At 39.8% G+C, this 22,782-nt stretch overlaps 1 protein-coding gene across 1 annotated transcript in view; it reads right to left on the bottom strand.

The window, feature by feature from the left end:
- Positions 1-275: 275 nt before the first annotated feature.
- The window catches only part of cpne7 (copine VII), a 46,897-nt gene continuing 24,390 nt past the window's right edge, over positions 276-22,782 (bottom strand). Inside the window, exons 11-15 of the mRNA XM_030048508.1 lie at positions 12,536-12,590; positions 5,947-5,998; positions 4,377-4,510; positions 1,991-2,227; positions 276-428 (exon numbers count right to left, since the gene is read on the bottom strand). Coding sequence (XP_029904368.1) covers positions 276-428; positions 1,991-2,227; positions 4,377-4,510; positions 5,947-5,998; positions 12,536-12,590 — 631 coding nt within the window. The remainder of the gene's footprint in view (positions 429-1,990; positions 2,228-4,376; positions 4,511-5,946; positions 5,999-12,535; positions 12,591-22,782) is intronic.

Genomic DNA, 22,782 nt, shown 5'->3' with positions numbered 1-22,782 from the left:
AGGACTCATGCTACTGAAACAGCTGGGCGGTCATGATGCACAGCCAGGCAGAAGTACTGGATCCAAATTGAGCGGAGAATTCTAACCCAAAGGTTCTGGCTTTCTGTCCTTTTGTAAACACTTTGTGAAGAGTGGAAAATGAGCAAAATGAGTAACAACACTTATATAAAGACTTGTTCCAGTTCTTGTCCAGAGTGATGAGACACGCCTCCCCTCTCCGTCTCAGTCTGCTGGACGCTTGCTGTGGTCAAAGCCTGGTTCCCAGTGCGGGGTGGTTATTCTGTTGGGGTGGTGGCGACCGGGCTGAGGGTTGGGGTGTGTAAGTCCCTGACAGGACACATGGGGGAAATGGCCTTGTGGCTGTAGTACTCCACTACTTGCTTGGGCACCTCCGCCAGGACACATTTGGCCAGGGCTGCGGGTGAAGCCTGCAACACAGACAGAGCAAAGACGAAGATTAGAAAACACAAAACTGCAACCGCTTGCAGACATTACAAGGTTTAAGTAATAATTGTCCTTTACAGTCCAAGATCAGGGGAGGGACTGTGGACTGGACTCCATATATCCATCCACTGCGCATGATTTTTGAGCCTCTGCTGGCCTGTTTTGTGTAAACCTTGGGAGAATGATGGATTTTGACACTGGAGTCCAGCGTTTTGAATATAAACCTGACCAGGCCAACAGGGACCTACGTTTCATGCTTATCTCATATACTGCTCGTCAAATTTGAACTGTTTGGGAATGATGCATTTTTTACATTCATATCCAACATCCTCATAATGAAATTGATTATGTGCGCCACAAACAGGCCAAAAAGTTCCCAAGTAAGTGGCAGTGCTCCACAAAGAGAGGACATTATGGTCACTGTTGACTTGTTTGCTTTAAGTTGTACAAGGCATTTTCTCAAAAAAAATTTTAAAAAATAAAAACCTAGAAAAAGCCACTTCGGAATATATTATGCATTAAAATGTGCTAAGCATTAAAAAACTTGGATTGGGATTTGGCTTTGAATATTTTATTGTTACTTGTCACATGTGGGGGCCTTATTTCTATGAGCAATAAATGAGCAGAAATGAATGGCTACATGCATGCTGTTATCTCCCTGTGCCATTTATTTTGTGCATTATGAAATCAGTACATGTAGGAAAAATAACAGTAGTTGTCAAAAATCAAAAAATATTTTTCATCTATAAATGCATGTGACAAACATATTGCCTGTTGTGTGAAACATATGTGATTCATATCAGTCATAGACCTGTTTTGTCTTTGAAAAAAATTTCAGTTGTAAAAAGCTATTGTGCTGTTGTGTAAGATTATCATTTAACACATATGTGTAGGCCTGGGTAATATATCTTTCTGGAATTCTTACAATTTTTCTGGAAAACTAAAATTGTTTGGGGGAGGGAAGCAAAAAAAACGAGCATTTTGGAAGCCATTTGCATTCATTACTCTGTCTTTAAATCACACTAGGATCTTTTTAATCCTAATCCCTCCATAACAGATGCGATTTAAACCAAGTAAATGTTAGTATGATTTACAAAATATGAATTATTGGGGCAATTTTTATTCAAAATGAGACATGTAGCCCAAAACATGGCCCACAGTCACATTTAGCAGCTGAAAAGCCTCTGACTGCATGTGGCAACACTGATAATACATTCATATTTTGAGAAATCTCTGGAGCTCCTCCAGTTCATGCTGCCCATCTGTAGCACTGCCAGGGCCAGCAAATCTGTCTGTGTGCTCTTTAAAATAACACTTTGTAGTGAATGTTAGTCTGGATAGGGAAGTTATATAGAGATTTGATATGCTGTGAGCATTATGATTTTACAAAAAAGATTTTGAAGACAACAAGAAGATTCTTTCATAAGCTTGTGAGGTTTGGGCTGCAACATGTGCGCAGTGTGGCACTCAAGTGGTGGACAACGGAAAGAGGGAAGTAAATATTGTCTCAGAAACAAATGAGGAAAGCCAGAGGAAGAGCACTAACCGTTTTGAAGTCTCTGAAGGGCACAAACTGCACAATGTCCCTAAGGACGGGCTCTCCCTTTGGCGAGCGCAGGACTCCATCATCCCCGTCCAAGATCTGCATGTCTGTAAAGTCTGCGTTGCCCACACCCACAATAATGATTGACAGAGGCTGATAGGAGGCTCGCACGATGGCTTCCCGTGTGTCTGCCATGTCTGTCACCACACCGTCCGTGAGAATGAGCAGAATGTGGTATCGCTGGAACAAGAGAGGAATTTCCAGTGGATTGCAACACACGTTAACACTGAAGGAAGGGTCACATTTTGCCACTATTTGGCATGTTTTCATTCTCTGAGATGTACAGAGGTAACTGAGAAACTCAAATCTCCAAAGTCACAAACTAAGTGATTTTTTTTTTTGAACCGGGCATTAATTGAAATCACTAATTAAAATCAACCAATCAGGGCTAGAGAAGAGGGTGACTGCCGAGTGCACCCAACCAATCAGAGCAGCGGCTCTCTATGTTTTACTGCCACGTCTCCATAACAGTTTGTCCACCACAAAATGAATATTTAAAAAACCAAAACAAAATTTAATAAAACGTAATAAAAAAAAATTAAATGCATGTAAATAAATTTTGAAAATTAAATTAAATTAAATTAATCAAATAAAATTTAAAAATAAATAAATAAATAATATTTAATTGTATACATTTAAATAACAATAAAATTAAATTAAACAAATATTTCTAACCAGAATTTACTAGGGGAAGAAACAGCCTGGATAGGATATGACTCAAAATTCTTGAGAGGGGGAAACATCACACACCGTTAACCAATTTTAATAAGTGTAGGGCTGAAAACAGGGACAGTTCTCAGCATGCAATGGTTATTTATAAGCTTGTTTGATGTCTCTATAATTTGCAGATGAAATTTGATTTTCCTCAGTAGGTAGATGGGTCATATTTATGTATGGAGCACTTTTAACAAACAGGTTTGTCACAAAATACCACAAAACCAGGGACACAAAAACAAATAAAAACAAGTATATCACAAACTACCAGACACAGAGCCAGAGAGTCAGTGTGGGTCTGTGTAAATATCAGTGTGCACATGTACAGACTCCCTCATAGGCAGAAACCACAGAAATCAGTCGTTAAACAGAATCGTATTACACCTGCATTTTTTATTGTCTGCTTGACCCTCTTTATCGCCTGCAGCCACAGTTTTCTCCTGTTGCTTTATAAAGGACAAGATCCTAAAGGAATCCCGCAGAATTTCAGATCAGAACGGCAGCCGCACACACAATAACCTGACAGTTTCTGATCTAATAGTTTGGAAAAATAAAATGTGAATGTATTAACTACCTGCCCGATGTACAAGTCTCAATAATAATACAGCAAAATTTCTATTGCCAACATCCATGTGCATGTTTTTAATGACATTGGCTTTGACCGCATCTATAAGTGGTGCATGCACGCACATGCCAGTTAGTGGTTAATGGAGTACTGGCAAATAGTCTCCAGTCCACAGAACACAGCTGAGAGTTAGAGAGGGCTGTAGGCTGTATTGCATAAATTGGTCAGATTCCCTGACAAGGGCAGGAATCTCGCTTGGAGAGAGACGTATAGGAAACAGCTGCATCCTGTGGGAAATAGCATCCTGGACTTGTTAGGATGTCCCAGAAATCCAGCCAGTGCAAAGATGAACTGAAGGGGAAGGACCGTGTAGTTTTCATCATGAACCAGAAATTCATTTCACATATCTTCTGATAGTATAGAGACTATGAGAATATTACGATGGCAAAACCTTATTATCTTTATATAATTTTCATGAGTTGGCTAAAAGTGTATTTTTAATCTACGTTGTGAACTACGTTTCTAATGTATGCCCTACAAAAGCCAGCACAGTGTGAAGACTAAATAATCAAATTAAAGGGGTGAACGCAAGTGGAAAGGGCCATGTAGGATGTTTACAATGCAATGTCCACGCAATGTCAGTGCACAAATTAAGACAGATAGCAGAGGGCAGATACTTGCACAGTATATTAAGGAAAGCCACTGAGTCAATCCAAGACTATTAACGGCTTTATGTATTGAATTTCAACTGCACATTATGAGGTGATTCTAAAAAAAAAAAAAAAAAAAAAAAACCCTTAGAAAATCATATAAAAAGGCGTAAAAATAAATAAATAAATAAGTACCACTGAATTATTTCTAGACACAATTTAATAAATAATGATTTCTTCTTTAATGGACTCATTTTTTTCTTCTATGCTGCAGGGTATCATTACTGTAAACAGAGAGGTGAACCAGAGGCTGTTCACCCAAGGGAACCCAGTGGGAAGGACAGTAACAAAGCCTGTATTGCATCTGCATTGCTCTAATAGAGGATAAAAGGACACTCACAGAGGCGTCTTTAATGGTCCCATCACCTGCTGCCAGCTTTGCTATCCTGCTGATGATGGGAGACACATTGGTGGGGCCGTACAGTTGGATCTTAGGAAGGCAGTTCTGGTACGCCTCAACCACTCCTTGGATCTCTGATCAAAGAGAGCATCAAGGAAACATCACTATACACACTTTTCTCAGTGAATGGAGCTCTGTAATGGCATGGTTTGATAAGATGTTCAGAACAGTGCAGGAAATTCAGCATAAACAATCACAAGTATTGCGCTCTCCATGTTCTCATTTACCTAATATAGTGATACTGTGATATAATTTCTTTCTCAGACGTGCCTGTGAAAACTGTCATCCCTGGGGAATTGTAGGGGGCTGTGACGGACAGCATTAAAGGGCTGCAAATTGGAAAATGCTGTATGTATATTAATATAGAAATAAAAGTGGCTTCTTTCCTGCAAAGGATGCAGCACTGAGTAGTCAGTCTTGATAAATAATCTATGAGCATATCCATAAAGATACATAAACATACACATCATTATGCTTGACCCTTGAGTAAATGCAAACCTAGAGAGAGATCTGCTGGCAGAAAAGCTCAAAGAAATGGATGGTGTCTCTTTTGTGGCACAAAAAACATGCATGTCAAGATTTTTAAACAAAACTATGCATCTCCATAAACTCAATGACATGTAGACCATGAATATTTATACTTTGGTGTCATTTATTTGTATCAGTTTTGATGACCACAACAATACAACATTAACAATAATAAAAAGTGTTCTCTGAGAAGTATAAAGTACTTATTTTTTATCACCAGATAAGCTGTTATAGCACCAGTGCCGATTGTGGTATCATCAGCATAGAGACAATCGAGGAAAAGTGGAAAACTTTCTGGGGCCCACCACTCCTTTTGTCCACCTACCAGGAGAAGGAAGAATATGGAAGCACTGCCTGCATATCTCTCCTTCTCTGGTGCTCGGATTTGGGCGAAAAACCTCAGTCAGAAATCCTCAAGGAAGTCATAGTTACGCCTAGCGTTTGCCTGCGCATCATTGAATTTCTACACTTTAACATCTAGAGCACTGGGAGGAAATCAAATGACAAACTATGTTGCCCTGGCTAGGTGTCATGCCCCTGGTACACTTGGGGCATAGTACTAGTGCTCCAGGCCACCTAACCCCACACTGACCGCCAGCTAGCCACCTACCCACCAGCCTCTAGCCATCCTGGACCTCCAGGCCAGGCCATCCAGCCCTGACACTAACCCCCCAGTGACCACCAGCCAGCCAGCCTGCTGCCTCCAGCCGTCCTGGACATCCATGCATTGATATAAGTAAAGCAGATTTCGAGAGGGCCCATTCACTAGACCTTCACTAGGCCTAGAGATTTCTGTGGGCAGGTCAGGCATAGGGATGCAATTTTCAATTTTCTAACCCGCTGCTCATTTGGGATTGAATGCCACAGTGGAACTCCAACCTGGGGACACATTTCTTTGTCCCTGATACAAAGTCAGAGTTCATAGCAGGACAGGAAGCATTGTACTGAATTTTTTAAAGAAAAGAAGCCTTAGCTCCCGTACCTTCGCATTCATCATCATCTGGGTTGAAATTAATGGCAAAATCATGAGAAACCTGTGGGTAGAGAAAAAGAAATTGGTCAAACAGTGGTCCAAAAAGGGGTTCAATTAACTTTATAAGCAAATAAAACAGAGCCTCTCATTTATACATTCCTTGGATCTTGTAGGATGCTCGTTTATATGGCTTATTTAAAAGCAGCTTTTGACGGCAGCTTGAAAAAGCTTTGGAATGATTCACAATGGTGTGTGTGTGTGTGTGTGTGTGTGTGTGTGTGTGTGTGTGTGTGTGTGTGTGTGTGTGTGTGTGTGTGTGTGTGCGTGCACTGAACCATTTGTGTGTGCAGGATGTTTTTCACCAGTATCTTCTTGATCATTTGCATATAGTGCAGGTTGGGAGAGTGATTCATAATAGCACAATGTAAAAATGTAACCGTCTCGTTTATACTCACATTATTACCTGGTAAACAAATGGAAATTCATCAAGTAATTATAGCTGTAATTAAGTAGGTAAATGCTCAGAAATCACATTTTAACTACTTAAAACTTTTTATTTTCCTATAAATACGCATTTTTACACAATAATTGTTCAAAGCTTGATAAGGGGGTTATTAAACATCAGTATAAACAATGAAACTATTTCAGTACACGTTGGAAATGGCAGTGGAAATTGCATGTGCAATGGATTCACACAAACGCTAAAAGAGCACATACTTCTGCTCTCATGTCATGGGACATTTTCCTTAACACAAATACATTTCTAGAGGTTTGTGTGAGTTTGGTATTCTGAGGCTCATCTATGCTTAATAACTACCATGTGTACCTGCATGCATTACCAAGAACCACCTTCCAATTTTCTTGTAATCAAAGGGGAAACAGGACTCTGAAAGAAAGGTTTGGTCTCATGAAATTACCAGGTTCTTATCATATCCTTGATGATGGGATATGTCGTTTTCAGTTCAGTTGAATCAAAACAAATGCTATGTATATTCAGCATGGGCACTGAGTAAAACATTACCAGTTTATTCAGCAAACTGGAACGAAAGCAACATTATTTCCAATGATGCTTCCAGGGTCCTACCTTGCTGCCCATCCAGTAACTGGTTACTGAAGATAATCTTGTGCCATTTATTTTTGGCATTTTTATTTTTGAGACAAAGTAAAACATTACAATTTGCAGTTTAAGTAAATGGAAACTGGGCTGTAAACAGAGGAATCATTTAATTCTGTGCTAACACAAACAACCAAGAACCCAACAAACTTGAGGATAGGGCTTTAAAGTGACCTTACATAAGCGTGGTGACAAACGAGTAAATAGTGTGTTTCCATTGTACTGTATGTTTATAAGTATGTGTTTTTACGTACAGAAAAACTGCCCAGATATGTACCAGTTTGGCAAGAATTTCTGAGTATGCTCAGTGCTACCAGTGACACTGAGCCCCATAGTGCCTTGCTGGTGCATAACCTCTCTTGTGCTGCAGTTGCAAGTGGATGACAAGTGACTGGTGCTGATGGCAGGACTAGAAGTTAGTAGAAAACATTTACTTGCAGGGTTTGTGTGTCATCAATTATCATTATCAATATCATCACCATATCAAAATCATTTTTATTTATATTTAGCTTTAAAAAAGAATAAAAAAAAATAAGGATGACTCATTGAGGAAAAACCTTATACATAATTGATTAAAATGCCTTTACATTAAGAAAAATAATAATCCAATAATCCAAACTTTTACATAATAATATATTGTACAATAAATGAGTCATCAACTCAGCTATCATTTTCCTCTTAAATATACAGAAAACAAGAGGAAATACAAACAAAAAATAAGAAAAGAGAAATGAAACCATTCCCTCCTTTCCCAAATTCCTCTGCCCTCAAACTGCCCTCCCACCCCTCAATCCACCGTCCAATCCACCAGCTTTTGACGATCCTTCACCCCAAGCTACCTCCCACCTCTTCCCACGCACAGTCACCCAGGACTCCCAGCATGCCATGCATGGTCAACTTATATTAAGGATTTAAGAGTAATACCAGCCTGGTCCCAGCATGGAATATTGTCAGGATTAGCATGGTGCAAATCATCATTCCATGCCAGCTACATGTATGAATTCAAGCAGCCGTCTCTGCAGAGTGAGAGAGTGGGGAGATTTCCATGTACATGCTATTAGCCTCTTGGCTGCTGTAAGGCCAGCCAAGCGAAGACGTCTCTTCTTCCCTGGCAATTCCAGATTTGAGCTGTCCTTATGTAACGAGGCAGCTGGTGAGTATGGGATCTGTTTGGGCATTATGGTGGACAGCATGTCACAGACCTTCCTCCAGAAGTCCACCAATCCATTCCATGTGAAAAAAAAACATCCCCAAAGCAGTTTGTGTGATCGTAGTGCAATTATGTGTGTGGAGCAAAGTATGTTGTACAGTATATATAAAATTAAAATGAATAAGATGACGGTCAAGCTTTCATGATGACAGTAAAAAGTAAACTATTCCAATTAGTTGTGACTTCAGAGAGGTGCCATTAGAGGATACATCTGCCTCCCAGACGCTGTCATTCAGCAGAAGCTTAAAGGATGTCTTAACCAGCAAGGAGCATACTTAAGAGACTACACCGCTGGGATTGGTTAATACGGTGTGAAATGGATATGTACCTAATGGAGAATTCCAAAGTACACCATAGGTGTGCATCACTTTGCATAGTTGAATAAAAATGAGAATAAATGGGTTGCCAGGTAATTGAAAGTGTTTCTGCATGTCTTGAAGCCCCAAAAGTATCAGAGAGTGTGTGTACCCCATTTTTGCTCCACTGTGGGGATGAGATTGGATCCCATCCTGACTGAAGGCCACAATTATAGGACATGGGTGATTGGAGGTACTAGATGATGCAGTTTTGCAGAACTTTCCTGCAAGATGCCAAATCGTGATAAGCTCAGTGTCAATAGTGTCATAATGGGTAATGGAGCTATTGAAATGGTTATAGTGTTCAAAATAAGTATGCCATGGTTGAAAATGCATATTACAGCCATACACGCTTGCTAGTGTGTTACCTTAATGGTGGTAAAATAAAAGTTATGAATTTTAATCTGTTAATGCGAGGAGGTCTTTATAGATGTGTTGGAGTTATGAAATGATTAGATAGTCCCTAACATTTAATTATCATATCTGACAAGATAGTAAGGCGAGATTATTTTGTGACAGCTTTGCAGAGCTGCTAGACTAAAGGTTGATGGCTGTGACAGTGCTACCACTTGATCACATCTTATCACATGCTGGGAATCAGCTGGACACTTCCCTCGCTAATTAGTTAGGTTCTAATAAATAATATTTTGAGATAAATTTTGTAAAATGCATGCATATGGACATATGGAGTATATTTTTACTGACCACGCAGCATGGGAAGTGTTAAGTGGCACACTTCAAAAGAAAGAGGATTTTTTTGGAGTGGTGTTGAGTTGGGAACTGATAAATGGGTTTACGCAATTATTGTTTTTGATGAGAAATTATTAAAAGCAGGGAGAAATGCATTCACTGCATTCTGACAAAGGAGATAAAACAGTGCATACTGGTGAATATGCAACATGTTGTAGGTCCATATGTTAGGAGTGAACATGGCAAGCCCTCTCCTTTTATGTTTCCTGTTCTAGCCATCCAAATGACAGCTTGAGTTTCTTTATCTCACAGCTGTTTAATTGGCTAAGACTAAATCCCCTTCCTGATGCTTCCTCTCACCTTTTTTTCTCAAGTTTTTTTTTCCATAAGAACTAACTGCCAGCATTCCAGCCTGCTACTTTTCAAAAAGTAAATTATTTTTATAACACAGGTAATGCCCTGAATCTGAGAGGCGTATCAATATTAGGAGCTTTGGAGTATTGAATCAGACACATCTCCACACTCTCACCAGAGACAGTAGTCGATATAGGGAGATAGTCCACTGTGAGGTCACTTCCAGGGGGTGGCAGGGAGCTAAACAGAGTCAAATAAACAGCGGTCCATGGGATTCTTCCAGAAAATCATCTCTCTAAATCAGGGGTGGGCAATCATGTGCCATGGAGGGCCGAGAGGCTGCAGGTTTTCTTTCCAACCAAAAACTGCACCAGGTGATTTCACTGATTACCTCACCTTCAAGCAGAGAGCAGGGACTAATCAGTGAAATCAGCTGGTGTAGTTTTTGGTTGGAAAGAAAACCTGCAGCCTCTCGGCCCTCCATGGCACATGATTGCCCACCCCTGCTCTAAATTATAGTTGTTGTTGGGTTTGTTTGTTTGTTTGTTTGTTTTTATCGTGCACATGTGAAAACGACCAGACGCTGTTTACAAATGCAGTGATCATTTCATCGAATATAGCCCCTCTGACCGCCATTTCTTAATCTCTGTTTGGCAAGTGCTCAGCACTGTCCCTGTTGGCCAGAAGACTGTACTGCACTCATTTGCCCTCACGGCAGTTTCAGTGCTGAGCAAACGCAAGGGAAACAAAACTCCTCTATTGCTGCATCTCACCCAGTCTAATGAAAGGCCCCAAATGAATGTGAAATTGCAATTGCTTCTCAGTTGGCCTCAGTGCACAACCTCTTATTACCTTGATAACCAAAGTGCATATCTGGCACCAAGAAGAATCCCCTCCTCAACAACAAATTTCAGCTATGTCAGCCTCAAGACGTTGGAATTACAGTGTTGTTAGTTCAGCTGAGTGCATGTACTGCATGAAATGCTGTTGTAAGACTACTTTTTGACCACTGGTGGCAGCATTGAGCACAATGGGTAGAAGCACCTGAAAGGAAGGTGAGGCAACTGCCAGCCATTTTTAATTTCAGCACAATGGAGATTTTGGGTGCACTTAAAGTCTGAATAAAGTTTATGCATGGGAGATGTAGTGCATGTTATCATGGCAAAAGCAGGCGAGTAAATGATTAAAGACTCCAGTATGGTCAAGTGAAACCTCTCCACCTTTAATAGGAAGAAATTGTAATGAGGCAGCACAGGAGCCTTTAGGAGAAACTATAACTGTTATAATCAGTTTCCCAAAGGGTCCTGTATCACGGCAACCTCAGAATAAATTTTGATGATTTTTTTTTTTAGTGCTACACATTTTATTTCAAAGTTGCTCCTGATGCATTACATTTGCTTGGGAGCTGCAATGCTTCTGAGCAAAACAAAAAAAAATTGAGCCCTGAGGCCCCTCACCACAGTGAATTAAATGTGAAGGTTAAAAAATGAATTAAACATACTCTAACAGTCCATATTCATAAAACTTCATTGTCCTCATGTTTAAAACTGCACATATAGAATCCACACTAAAAGGCATGTAAAATCATTTCATTTCCTGTATGAAAAAATGGCAAAGCAGTTGTGGCTCAGTATCACCAACCAAAAAATGTGTGGTCAGTGGCATGTTGCAGCATCAATTAATACAAGACTAATATAACTATATATAATTTAATATAAGAATATAATATAAGACCCTCAATAAGAAAAAAAAAATAAAAAAAATTAATGGTCCAAAGTCCATTTTGTGACACATGGCCACATATTGATAGAGTGTCTGTGACCCTGAAAAGGCTAAAAGGACACTGAACACATCCATATCTGGGGAAACAATAATTAGCATCATGATTTTTTTAATACATCCCAACATTCATGTGGAAATCATAGGCGGAGTTTGCGGGGGGGCAGGGGGGGCATTGCCCCCCCCTAGCGTCTGAAATGTGTCACTACATTGAGTCAAAAATAGGTCCAATATTTTTTTTTTCCTGTATACATATCTATAAACATTTAAGCAATGCAATAAAATAAAATTATTTTCAGAAATAAATCTGAATTACATTATGTTTGGTATTGTAATAAATAAAATAATAATAAAAAAAAATGTTTGCCCCCCCCCAGCGCAAATTTCAAACTCCGCCTATGGTGGAAATAATCATATGCATGTTCCAAGCCCCTATTTGTGTGAACACAATGTTCATACATGAAGTCCCATGGCCTACTATCCTTTAAAAGCCTAGTTTATCTCATTTCTGTGGCCCTGTATATATGGCATCGCACATGAACTCCATAGCCTTTAAAAACAATTGTGAAACTGAAATAAGTGCCTAGCCTTGAAAATACAAAATTAAACTTGGGCTACTGCTTATGTGTTATTATAGCCACATATTTTGTATGATTAAAACCCATCACGTGTCAGACCTTCTCTGCAGGCTTCTGTTGAAAATCACTGCAGGCTCTCGGCTCTCACATTCCAACTCACTTTGACAAATACTCTGTCTCACGCACATGAATTTATATGACCACTGGCCATCAACACCACAGGACTTTCATTTCCCTGAACATGTTGTTTTCTCAAGACAAGCTGGTATTTTAAGACAAAGGGTCTTGTAGATAAAAATAAACTCAATTATGAGTTTTAAATGTGAGATTTTGACAGAATGACAAATTGTATCAGGAAATAGGTCATGGAAATCAGTTTGCTCAATGTATAGTCTCAGGGCACTGGAAAATACCAGGATTAGATAAGAGCACATGCATTTATGCATAACATTACTAGCGTGAAGGGGAAGGTCAGTGAAATAGAAAGGAAAATATTGGGAATAGAGATAGCACTCACCTCATAATTGGGTGGAATTCTGGCACCAAATCCCAAGGCAGAAAACCTTTTGTCACTGAAATGCAAAGTAAATAAATCAATCATATAATGCAGTTACTGTAGTTTAATCTATCATTTTTCAGCGGACACTGATCAGCTGAAAAAAATTGATAGGTTATTCATCCATTCACTTCCAAGGGCAAACCACATACTTGTTTGCATTTCATAAATGTTAAAAATGTCCCTGAATTACAGTTTGAAATCAGCCTCACTGTTCCTGCAGCCACCCTTTTCACCTGTTCACAGAGCTTTTCTCTTCGTTTTGATCATTTCTGTTTTTCATCATATCATTTGGGCTTGATATTAGGGGCTCTGCAGTGCTGGTTAGCTCTCTCGTTGTCAAAGGGCAAGGCAAGCGGCTTTGTGGAATTGAAAGGAAAAATAGTAGAGGAGAGCCAGAGAGTAAAGCACTACAGGGTGGAGGCAATTTTTCTTGGAAAATATCATGGCACATACATCAAACATCCGCCAAGGTATAATTCAACAGTAACCACTTCAGCTTTGATGTACCTGCCAGGTTTGATCACTCTATAAAGCTTATACCTGTTACCGGCTCCTGCTGCCTTTACCCATGATACGTATCATGTCTTCCCTAAAGATTTCTCAAAACCTAAGTGTAGCGAGATTTTTGAAGATGTGAGCAGCTATGGGCCATTGACCGTTATCACAAACCTGACAGAGTCCCGCAGTTTTAGTTGCGTGGCACTGTGCAAAGAATGAGTATGTTTACAATACTGCAGTAATCCAATATTAACACAATTAAGACAATACTCGGAATAAGAAATTTTCCTATTACTTTAAACCGAGTAAGGTCATTGTCAGAAAACCTGGAGTATTAGAATTGTAGTCAGGTTATTGAATTTATTTTAACCATGTATACACCTTGACCTTAAGCAAACCAGTGTAGCAAAGTTACATTAGGCTATGTTCACACTGCAGTATCCTATAGTAAAACTAGAGGGGACATGCCATAACACACCAATGACAGTTGTGAACAGAGTGAACACAGTCATAATCCATCCAAAACAGCAGCTGAGTTAGTGAAGCCTCAGGCTTAGCTCCAGCAAACCTCTGCAAAACAAACCAACATGCTCAGATGGATGGGCAGTTGTGATGGTGAGAAATGTAATGAGAAGAGAGTGGCAAGATGTGCCAGGGACTTTCTCATACCAGGAGGAACCAGCAGATAAACTAGGAAGGTGCAGATGAGGATGGAGATTGGATGGAGATTACTTGGAAATACCGTTTACCTTCACAGGAAGTACCTGTGGAGGTAAATGAGTCTTGAGCATCAGAGCAATTGTTATCTATTGTTGTCAGGAGGAAACCTTCTAGCAGCAGTTCTGGTGATTTTCATGTTTTAATTTTTGTTTGATCACCTAGAAACTGGCAATAGAGGTCTGCACTCCCACAGGACCCAACACAAGGTGCAGTGCAGGACAAATTTTCACTGTAGTATGCAGTAATGTGCGGGACAAAATAAGGTGTAGGTAGAAGTGGAAGAGTAGGACAACTGGCAGGAATCACGCAGAGTAATCATTTATGTAAAACTCAGATTAAAACAGTAGCCCAGGCTTCTATTTGCCTTGGTCATCAAAAGCATCTGGCCTGTATTTGTGAGTCTATTCAGGACCTACCTTTATTTGTTTTTGCTCAGTAAAAAAAACTAGAAAACATAATCAAAAGATATTGGAAGACTAAGGATATAGAAAAAATATCTCTCAAAGCCTCCCAAGTTGAGCTTTTTCTTGTTCTCCTCCTTCTTTCACTTTATTGCACATCAGAGCCACACTCTGGAAGCTGCTGTCTGCTGCACAGAGCCCGACCCCTAATACCTGTTGGAATAATAACATAATCATAGCCTAGCGGCACTCAGATTGTGAATTACTAACTCAAAAGCATACTGGTACCTCAGCCACTGTGTTGAGTCCATCCCGGGAAGAGAGCAGGATGTTATGGGAAAAACCCACAGCTGTTGCTTTTAGGTATAGCCATAATCCCTCTGGCAGGGGGACTACCAATGGAAATTAGCCTTTTGGCTATAATTGGGTGCATTTACATTTTACTGTCTTTTAAAATGTTTATTAATGTACACTGTCCCTCTCTAACTAATAAAGGTTAAAGAAAGAAAGAAAGAAAGAAAGAAAGAAAGAAAGAAAGAAAGAAAGAAAGAAAGAAAGGAACTTTTCCCCGGCAGTCAAAAAGTGTAAAAAGGCAGCACATCCCAGTTCATCAAGTCAAAGAGGACAAGATGCTCACATTTCACCAGTTTCTTGGCTCACATCACAGAAGAAAATGGTTACATGTTTCGGCATAGAGCCTTCATCAGAGTGTTTAAGGTTAAGATGTTAAGTGAGGCAATATACAGTACAGGCCAAAAGTTTGGACACACCTTCTCATTCAATGCGTTTTCTTTATTTTCATGACTATTTACATTGTAGATTCTAACTGAAGGAATCAAAACTATGAATGAACACATGTGGAGTTATGTACTTAACAAAAAAAGGTGAAATAACTGCTGAGCATGAGGACATGCTCAGCTGGGTTTGAACCCAATTAGGTAGGAACCAAACAATTACCAAAACAATTAACCCAACTAACCCTAACCCTAACCCAACAGAGCGGAGATACAGTATATCTGATTTACCCTATTAGATACAATATGGGTCTACACAAAACAAATCTACTGGTCTTCATTGATAATGTTTTAAGGCTGGTGATCAATGGTCACATCTCTGGATTTCAAAACATTACACACCATTCTATCCTAAAAAGTATTTTAGAATGAAATCATCATCAAGTCCATCTGGTGTCATAGTGCTGAGTGTGTATGTCCAAAACATTTCTCTTTGGGCCAGTTTCTTTAACACATGACCTCCTCTAGTGGGCATTACAACTCTCTTAATCACACAGAATTTTAATAAAGATGATGAATCGTGATGTGTTTCAGCATAATGTTTTGCAATTGCATAGTTCATATTGCCAGTGTGAACTGCAATTGCAAATATTTCCTCATGTTACATGTTAACCTTAAACGCTCTGATGAAGGCTCTGTGCTGAAACACTTGAGCATTTTCTACTGTGATGTGAGCCAAAAAACTGGTGATGTGTGAGCATCTTGTCCTCCTTGACTTGATGACCTGGGATGCGCTGCCTTTTTACACAAATTGAAAACATATTGGGTTGAATAACATATTGGGTTGGGAAAAATATTGGGTTTAGCACTCCACTAAAAATCATTCTGTTGAACCGCAACCTTCTCCTCTAACCAGCTTTTCCCAGCAGTATTTGAATTAACACAACTTCCATCAGGGACGGACATTTGTGTAGCCATACCTGGCCAATGAAAGGCAGATTAATCCAATAATCTAATCCATGATCTTGATCCAAATTACCCTAACAACTATAGAGATATAAAAATGATTTTCAGTGAGGTATTGAACAAATTTTTCTTTCAAGTATTTACTTACTTTTTCCATTCTACAAGGCGTCTCTTTCAGTACCCTGTGCCCTCCATATTAGCGGGAGGGTTGCGGGCAGGCCGTTAAAAACCTGTCCCGTGCTGAGCTGTAACTGGAGGATCACTCACTGACTTACTGACTTTTTTTCTGAAATAAACTAGTGAGGCGTTCTTGTGGCAGCATTCAACATAGCTAAGAAAGGTACAGAGCTAATCCACCTGAGACTCCCAGTGGCAACAATGACACATTGCAAGGGATGGGGTCTGGAAGGCACGGCTCTGGCTGTTCCAGATTAAACTGCAGGATTATACGGCCGTCTATGGGTTCAGAATGTTTTGCAACCCTTGGTTTATAAACACCTTTCAAAAATCCATTAGATTAACTGAAAATACATGATTCCCCAGCTAAAAGTAAGATTGTTTTTCTTGTAGTTGAATGTTTTTCTTGTCGTTGACATTTTGGACATACAGGGTTTTCACGCAGCAGCGGCGACGCAATATTCTGCCATCTATCGAAAGCCTCAATCTTTGGAAAGGTGAAGACCCAACATTTATCCTCTGGTCTCTCACAGCAGTGTTCTAGCTTATCCTGTCAACAAACTGAGTCAGTCTCTCTCATGTCCAGTACACTTGTCAAGAGGTCGAGTGCTCCAGCTCCCACCAACAGCAGCTGAAAGTAAAAGCACAGCCATTGATTCTTTACCTGGCAAAGTCAGTCCATGCATCAAGTTTCTTTTGCATGTGAAACAGAACAAAGTATGGATTCTGATCCAAACATGAGTAAGTGCAGCTAAAGTTAAAAAATGTGAGCATGAGTGAGCCATTAGACCTGACCTGGTGGTCCGCACTTAGCCAGCTGTCTACTTTGTATATAGCAGAGAACAAATGTGATGTTTGAGTTGAACAAAAGGAAAAAGGTTTGATACTCTGGACAAGCAGCTTAAGTTGAAAAGCGAAGCTGTGCCCTCTTGGTTCTCCTGTGTGAGAGCCTCGCTCAGCCTCTGTCATTCAGTCAACGTCTCTACGTACTGTGATCAAGAAAGAAGAATGCTTTACTTATGGCACCTTACTGTATGTTTAAAATAATACTAAAATAATGTTAGTTCCAAGTAAAACAAAAAAAAAAAAAACAAAAATCATCAAAGCTTTTCATTTATTAGGGGTCCAAGCCTCATGAGTGCTTGGATTGTTTTTCTTTCTCACTTCTCTGCTAAAAGTATCTGGACCTCAGAAACCACAATAGGCACAGAGCTCAAACATGGCAGACAGGTTGGAAATCTACTCCCACTACTCTGGCATAAATAAATAAATAAATAAATAAATAAATAAATAAATAAATAGACCACAATGTAATGCTATAGTGAAGAACTTTGCCTTTGGGCCTATAGCTTTTGAACCGTATCACTCAGAAACAAAATTATTTTTTCCTGGATTCTGTTGGCCAAGAGGAACCAAGGAAACCATTTAGGTCATGTCCATTTGTGCCTGGGCAGATTTTCTGACATTTTGAATTTTGTATATTTGAATTGTTTTATTTTATTTTTATTTATTTATTTATTTTTGCTTGAATCTCCAATAAAAAATATCATTTTTGTGCCAGTATCCAACATTCAATAAAACAATCTTCAGTGGATGGATTAAGGCTCCTGCTGAAGTGCACATCAGGCAAGCCACGGTGTTCATCACAGTTCATCAGCAGGTGTAGGACTGGTGTGGAATCACACACAGACAGGTGTAAATGAACTTATTTGACTCAGAAATGTGCTCTCGTATCACAGCGTACAGTGAGGAAAAATCCTTATTGAAATATAGTTCATGGTGACATGTAGTCAGCAAGTAATACAAAAAGCATGGGCCCGGAGATTTTTTATGTATTGCAGAAGATTTTGTGACACTCTGGATATGTGCCAGAGGTTTGATAGCTTGTTTTTTTTTTTTTTTTTAATCCCATTGGTGATTCTTCCTCTGCACACTGCAACAGCAACAACAACAACAACCACAAAAACAATAATAATGATGATGATGATGATAATGGAGATGATTCATTTAGTGTCAATAGGGTGGAGGTATACAGCATCATTTCCACTGTTTATAAGTGTTGAATTGCCAGAGAGTTGACAAGTGTTGACTGGAGAGTTATTTATCCACTCATAGAGCAGATATTGCTCTGGTGCGGTGTTCAACGCTATGAAAAGGGTTTAATTAACTCTGATAGATGTGGGCTGATACAAATCCTGGCACAGTGTTAATGTTTGCACTTTACGGATGACCATTAAATGGCGAATTGCCTGTGAGCTCCAAACAGAGGTGTAACTTTCCCTGGTGCATTCAAATCAGAGAGTTGGATATATCAACTTTTTGAATTTTTGCTGTCCCCTAACCTCAGAGCTAAAAACACTTGTTTATGCATGTTTAGTAGAGACTGCACACACAGCCAGTCAGTTATGGACATGATGGCAACCAAACCAATACAACAGACCTTCAGCACACTATGAGCACCTGACTCGGCTTGACCAAAGGAATCTATTGAAAATCAATCCAATTGCCAGAATAAAATGTTGACATTTTGCATTTCTGCAAAATGTCAACATTCCTGAGCAAAAACTATGTTGCATATCAACATTAAGACGTATAGCCAACGGGACGGAGCATGTGTCAACGTCATCTGACTGTGCAAGCTACTGTGGAATAGCTACTATAGCCACTTTTGTTTGCCTTGATAGCTTTGTCAGCCACTAAAAAAAACTACTTGGGTAAGGTTAGGAAAAAATGTCATGGTTAACGTTACGAAACGCTGACACTTCATGACACCTATGGAGCAGGACGCATCAACAGACAGCAGTTTGAAGAGAAAGAGAGTGTCTCTGAAACAAAATCACTTTTGTTCCAATCTGTTCATCTGAAAAACACCAATTTAGTGTCAGAATGTTCAAAAGATCTGCGGCTTGTGAAAAACGGGTGCAAGATTTACTTCAGTGACCGTGGGCCATAAGAGTGAGTCATAACGTGCACCCAGGTACACCCTCTTCCACTGGAGTGAAGAGTGAAAAGACTCAGGCCCTGCCTCTTGTCTCCTGTTGAACCGGGTGACACACATACAGAAAATGACTGGCACTGGAGCTATCATGCTTCTAAATCTTTTAGCACAGAGGCAGAAGAACACGAAGAAGAAGATGAATCCTGACAATTCCAATAGCCTTTCAGCACTAAATGCTCAAAGCCTTAATATTATAATAATAATCATAACAATAATAATAACTATAATTGTTATTGTATCATCATTATATCACAATTATATTATCATCTTATCAAATAAACTAAACCAAGCATCATTTGTTGCTCCTCCTCCACTGCATTAAAGATGCTCTTTCCCATGTGTTTCACTGGTGCTGTTGCTTTTTTCTAAGGGGGATTATGCTTCCTTAATCTCATGCAGACAAAAGGGGAAAAGGTTCGTCTTTTCCCACCATTTGACAGGAGAAGATTCTCCGTGGCTGCAAATGGCTGATACAAATCCCACTGACTCACACTGGACACCCAACAGAAAAGACTGGAATAACCTCCAGGATTTGCAGAGATGTGAAGTAAGTAAAAGTTTTAGTCCATTAAGTACCAGAAACAAATCAGTGGAAACAATGCATGCGCCAGCCTGGGCCCAGGTTTGGCTAATTATTTTCTGTTATGCAGGGAAGAAATAAATGAGTGAATGAGTCAAACATTCTCTGAGAAACAAATGCTGTTTTTACACTGCCTCTGTACACACACACACACACACACACACACTATACTGTACAGCATCCAGTATGTGACCACACATTCATCTGCAAAATTATAAATTGAGTTCATATTATTGATTAGGTTCTTCCACTGATAAAAGTGCAATAGTTTTCAAAAGTGAGAACTTCAGGATTACATCACTCTAAAACCAGCTGCAATGTTTACATGTTTCAAATTCATATATCATAAAATAACTTTTATAGTCTTCATGTGGGCTGACTCCCACTACACTGACCTGCCAGTACAGAATTTATGCTCGAGTGTGCAACATACATGACCTCCATTCCTAAGGGAGCCTGGATGGAATAAGTCAGAATTTAGAGTTTAGGCCTTTAGCTCAAATTGTTAAAAAGACTTACAAGTGGGGGAGTTGGTAGGCGTTGCTCACAGACATTTAAACCTTGACCTTTGTCTGGCACTCTAACTGCTACTGTGTCCGTTCTACTGGCTGAAATTCTGGTAATATATATTTATATAGGGCATACAGTGTCATCTCAACAGTCAAGCACTACTACACCAAACTGAAACACACACAAGGAGATTACTCAAGATGCAGGAATCTCCGTGCAGATAGTGTGCATTAAGCACAGCAGTGTCACCGCTGTGCTGCTGTCATCAAGATCCAAATCCAGGTCATTCAGAGAGAGTGAGACACTTCACTCCACAACACCTGGGGGCTGAAAAACATCATCACTGTGTACAGCAACTGATGTGCTACAAATCAAGTCAATGCACTACTTATTTCAGCTTCCAACTGTTGTAATTTTTTTCTTTTTTTTTTTTTTTTTGAGTAACCACTTTTCCTTCACCTACCTTTTCTGCTTCTGCCTCAGTTGGTGATTTCTTTTGTTTTCTAAAACCACTTTCAACAGCCCCGAGAAAGCTGGCATGGACTTGTTGCGTTAAATCAGAGACAGGCATATGGGATATTTTTGCAAAACTTAACATGTACCTCTGAGGTTAGAGTTGGTGGAGAAACGGATATCTCTTTCTGCAGTGGATTTCTCTCTGTATGATTCTTGAATGCTGATACAAAATGATGAGACCAGAAAAAAGCCCTCACACTTGAATTCCCAGAAACTGACAACAAAACCTGATGTTTACCACTGCCAGTTAACCTTGACTATCAGCATTCACATCAAAACTGCAAGTTTTCACACAACTCCCATAATCTTCTTCTTGTATGCAAATTAAATTTGCATGATATCACACATACTGTATGCTTGAACGTCCAATCTCAGCACCATCTCGCATCTCAACGTGGCTAATCCTGAGCAGACAAACAGACGCACTCACTCACTGATTCTGCCAGCGCTGGGGAATCCACAGAGCCCGGCCCTTATTTAGCTACGCAGTCATGAGTATCTAATAAAACACACTGTTGTATATGCAGCGCCTCTATGTATGTATGCAATATCCAATACGCTATGTTTGCTGGTGGTTCAGCTGATAGCATTAATTCCAAGCCAAGTTGCCCAACAATAATGCATTCTCCACAGAGGAGATTATAAGGCAGCAGATCAACTAGGGAGCCAGAAACCTGAGATCAAATTCAAATACAGTGCAGTTTAATTAAATCTACAAATCCACAAATGCCCAATGGACTACGCAGCACTTCCACTTATTAGATGGCAGGAATCGTAGCTGGGAATCCAAATGCATGAAGGCATATTCAATGGATACAATAAGAGACAAAAACACAAACTCAACTTATTCTTACAAGTAGATAACACCCACACAGCTGCGTAATTATTTTTTCGGGTGCTGGTCAAGTGCAGGAAAAACCCTACAATTCACAATGCTGGAGGCTTGGAGTTTTGCAACCACCAGCTTGTACTTGTAAAACTATGCTTTGAACTTTTTGAATTATTCAATTTATTTTGTTGATATTCAGGGGGGGGAAATCTAGATACTGTAAGTATATTGCTGAAGCTTTACCACTTTTGAAATAGCTCCTTTCATGCAAATCATTTTTAGTGTGGAACTTATTCTTGCTCACCCACTCTCGCAGATATATTCAAATATTTTCTGGTTATCTCTTGGAAGACAGATGACCCTACTCATTGTCTCTACTGGACAAACAATCCCATGCTTTTACTAACGATACTTTACTGAACTTGGCCTCCTTTATGAATGGATTCATTCAAAGTCTTAAGACACCTCCAAACTCCAAAGAAAGCTTTTTCAGACATTTTCCTGTGCAGCCCTGTAACTCAGTAATGAGGACACATGTAATGGCACCTTGCAGCCTGGTGAGGTGGTCATCTACATGTCTTGCACTCAATGTGGCACCTTCAGCCCAGAAAAAGGGAGCAAGACAGGAGGGAAGCTCTGCCCTGGACCTCTGACGAGATGTAATTTCCAGCATATGGATTTTTTTTCTGGAAGTTAGATCGTGGTCCTTGTTTTCTCACTTTGTCAGCACATGTGAGAAGGCACAGTGAGCCCACTAGTGGGATGTGCCCAATATAATAGCCCTCTCTCAGCAGGGTAAATGAGCCTCTGCCCACACAGAAAAAAGCTAGTCACTTTAGCTCCATAATGCACTCCTCTGCAAGGACTCTAGAATCCCACATCACCTGATATGCACTAAAGGCTAAAGGTTTGCTTGCCCACGTTTTACACCTCAATAACAATCCCGACTTATGAGGGAAGGACTGCCCACACTCGCTGTCGCTGTTCACCCGGAGGCATGTTTGCATGTATGAAGCTCTTGTATATCCATGTAAACACTAAAATGATGCAGCTATATGGATCAGCTGCTAATTTTCAGGCAGGTTTCCAGTGTCTCCAGTGTTATCTCTTGGATGCTATAATTAGCCAGACAGAGCTCCCCTGATATTCAATAGGAGGATCTGCATAAATCAGGAGTCAGAGTGTTAATCCTCATTTGGCTTAGTTTCGACAGAGGATCTTTTTCTCTAAAACAGATCACATTATAAATAATTTCCTACTAATTGGCAAGTTCCTG

The sequence above is a fragment of the Myripristis murdjan genome, chromosome 3, assembly GCF_902150065.1.
Source record: "Myripristis murdjan chromosome 3, fMyrMur1.1, whole genome shotgun sequence".
Lineage (NCBI taxonomy): Eukaryota > Metazoa > Chordata > Actinopteri > Holocentriformes > Holocentridae > Myripristis > Myripristis murdjan.
The sequence above is the reverse complement of the archived record's forward strand: the minus strand, read 5'-3'. Positions and strand labels throughout refer to the sequence as shown.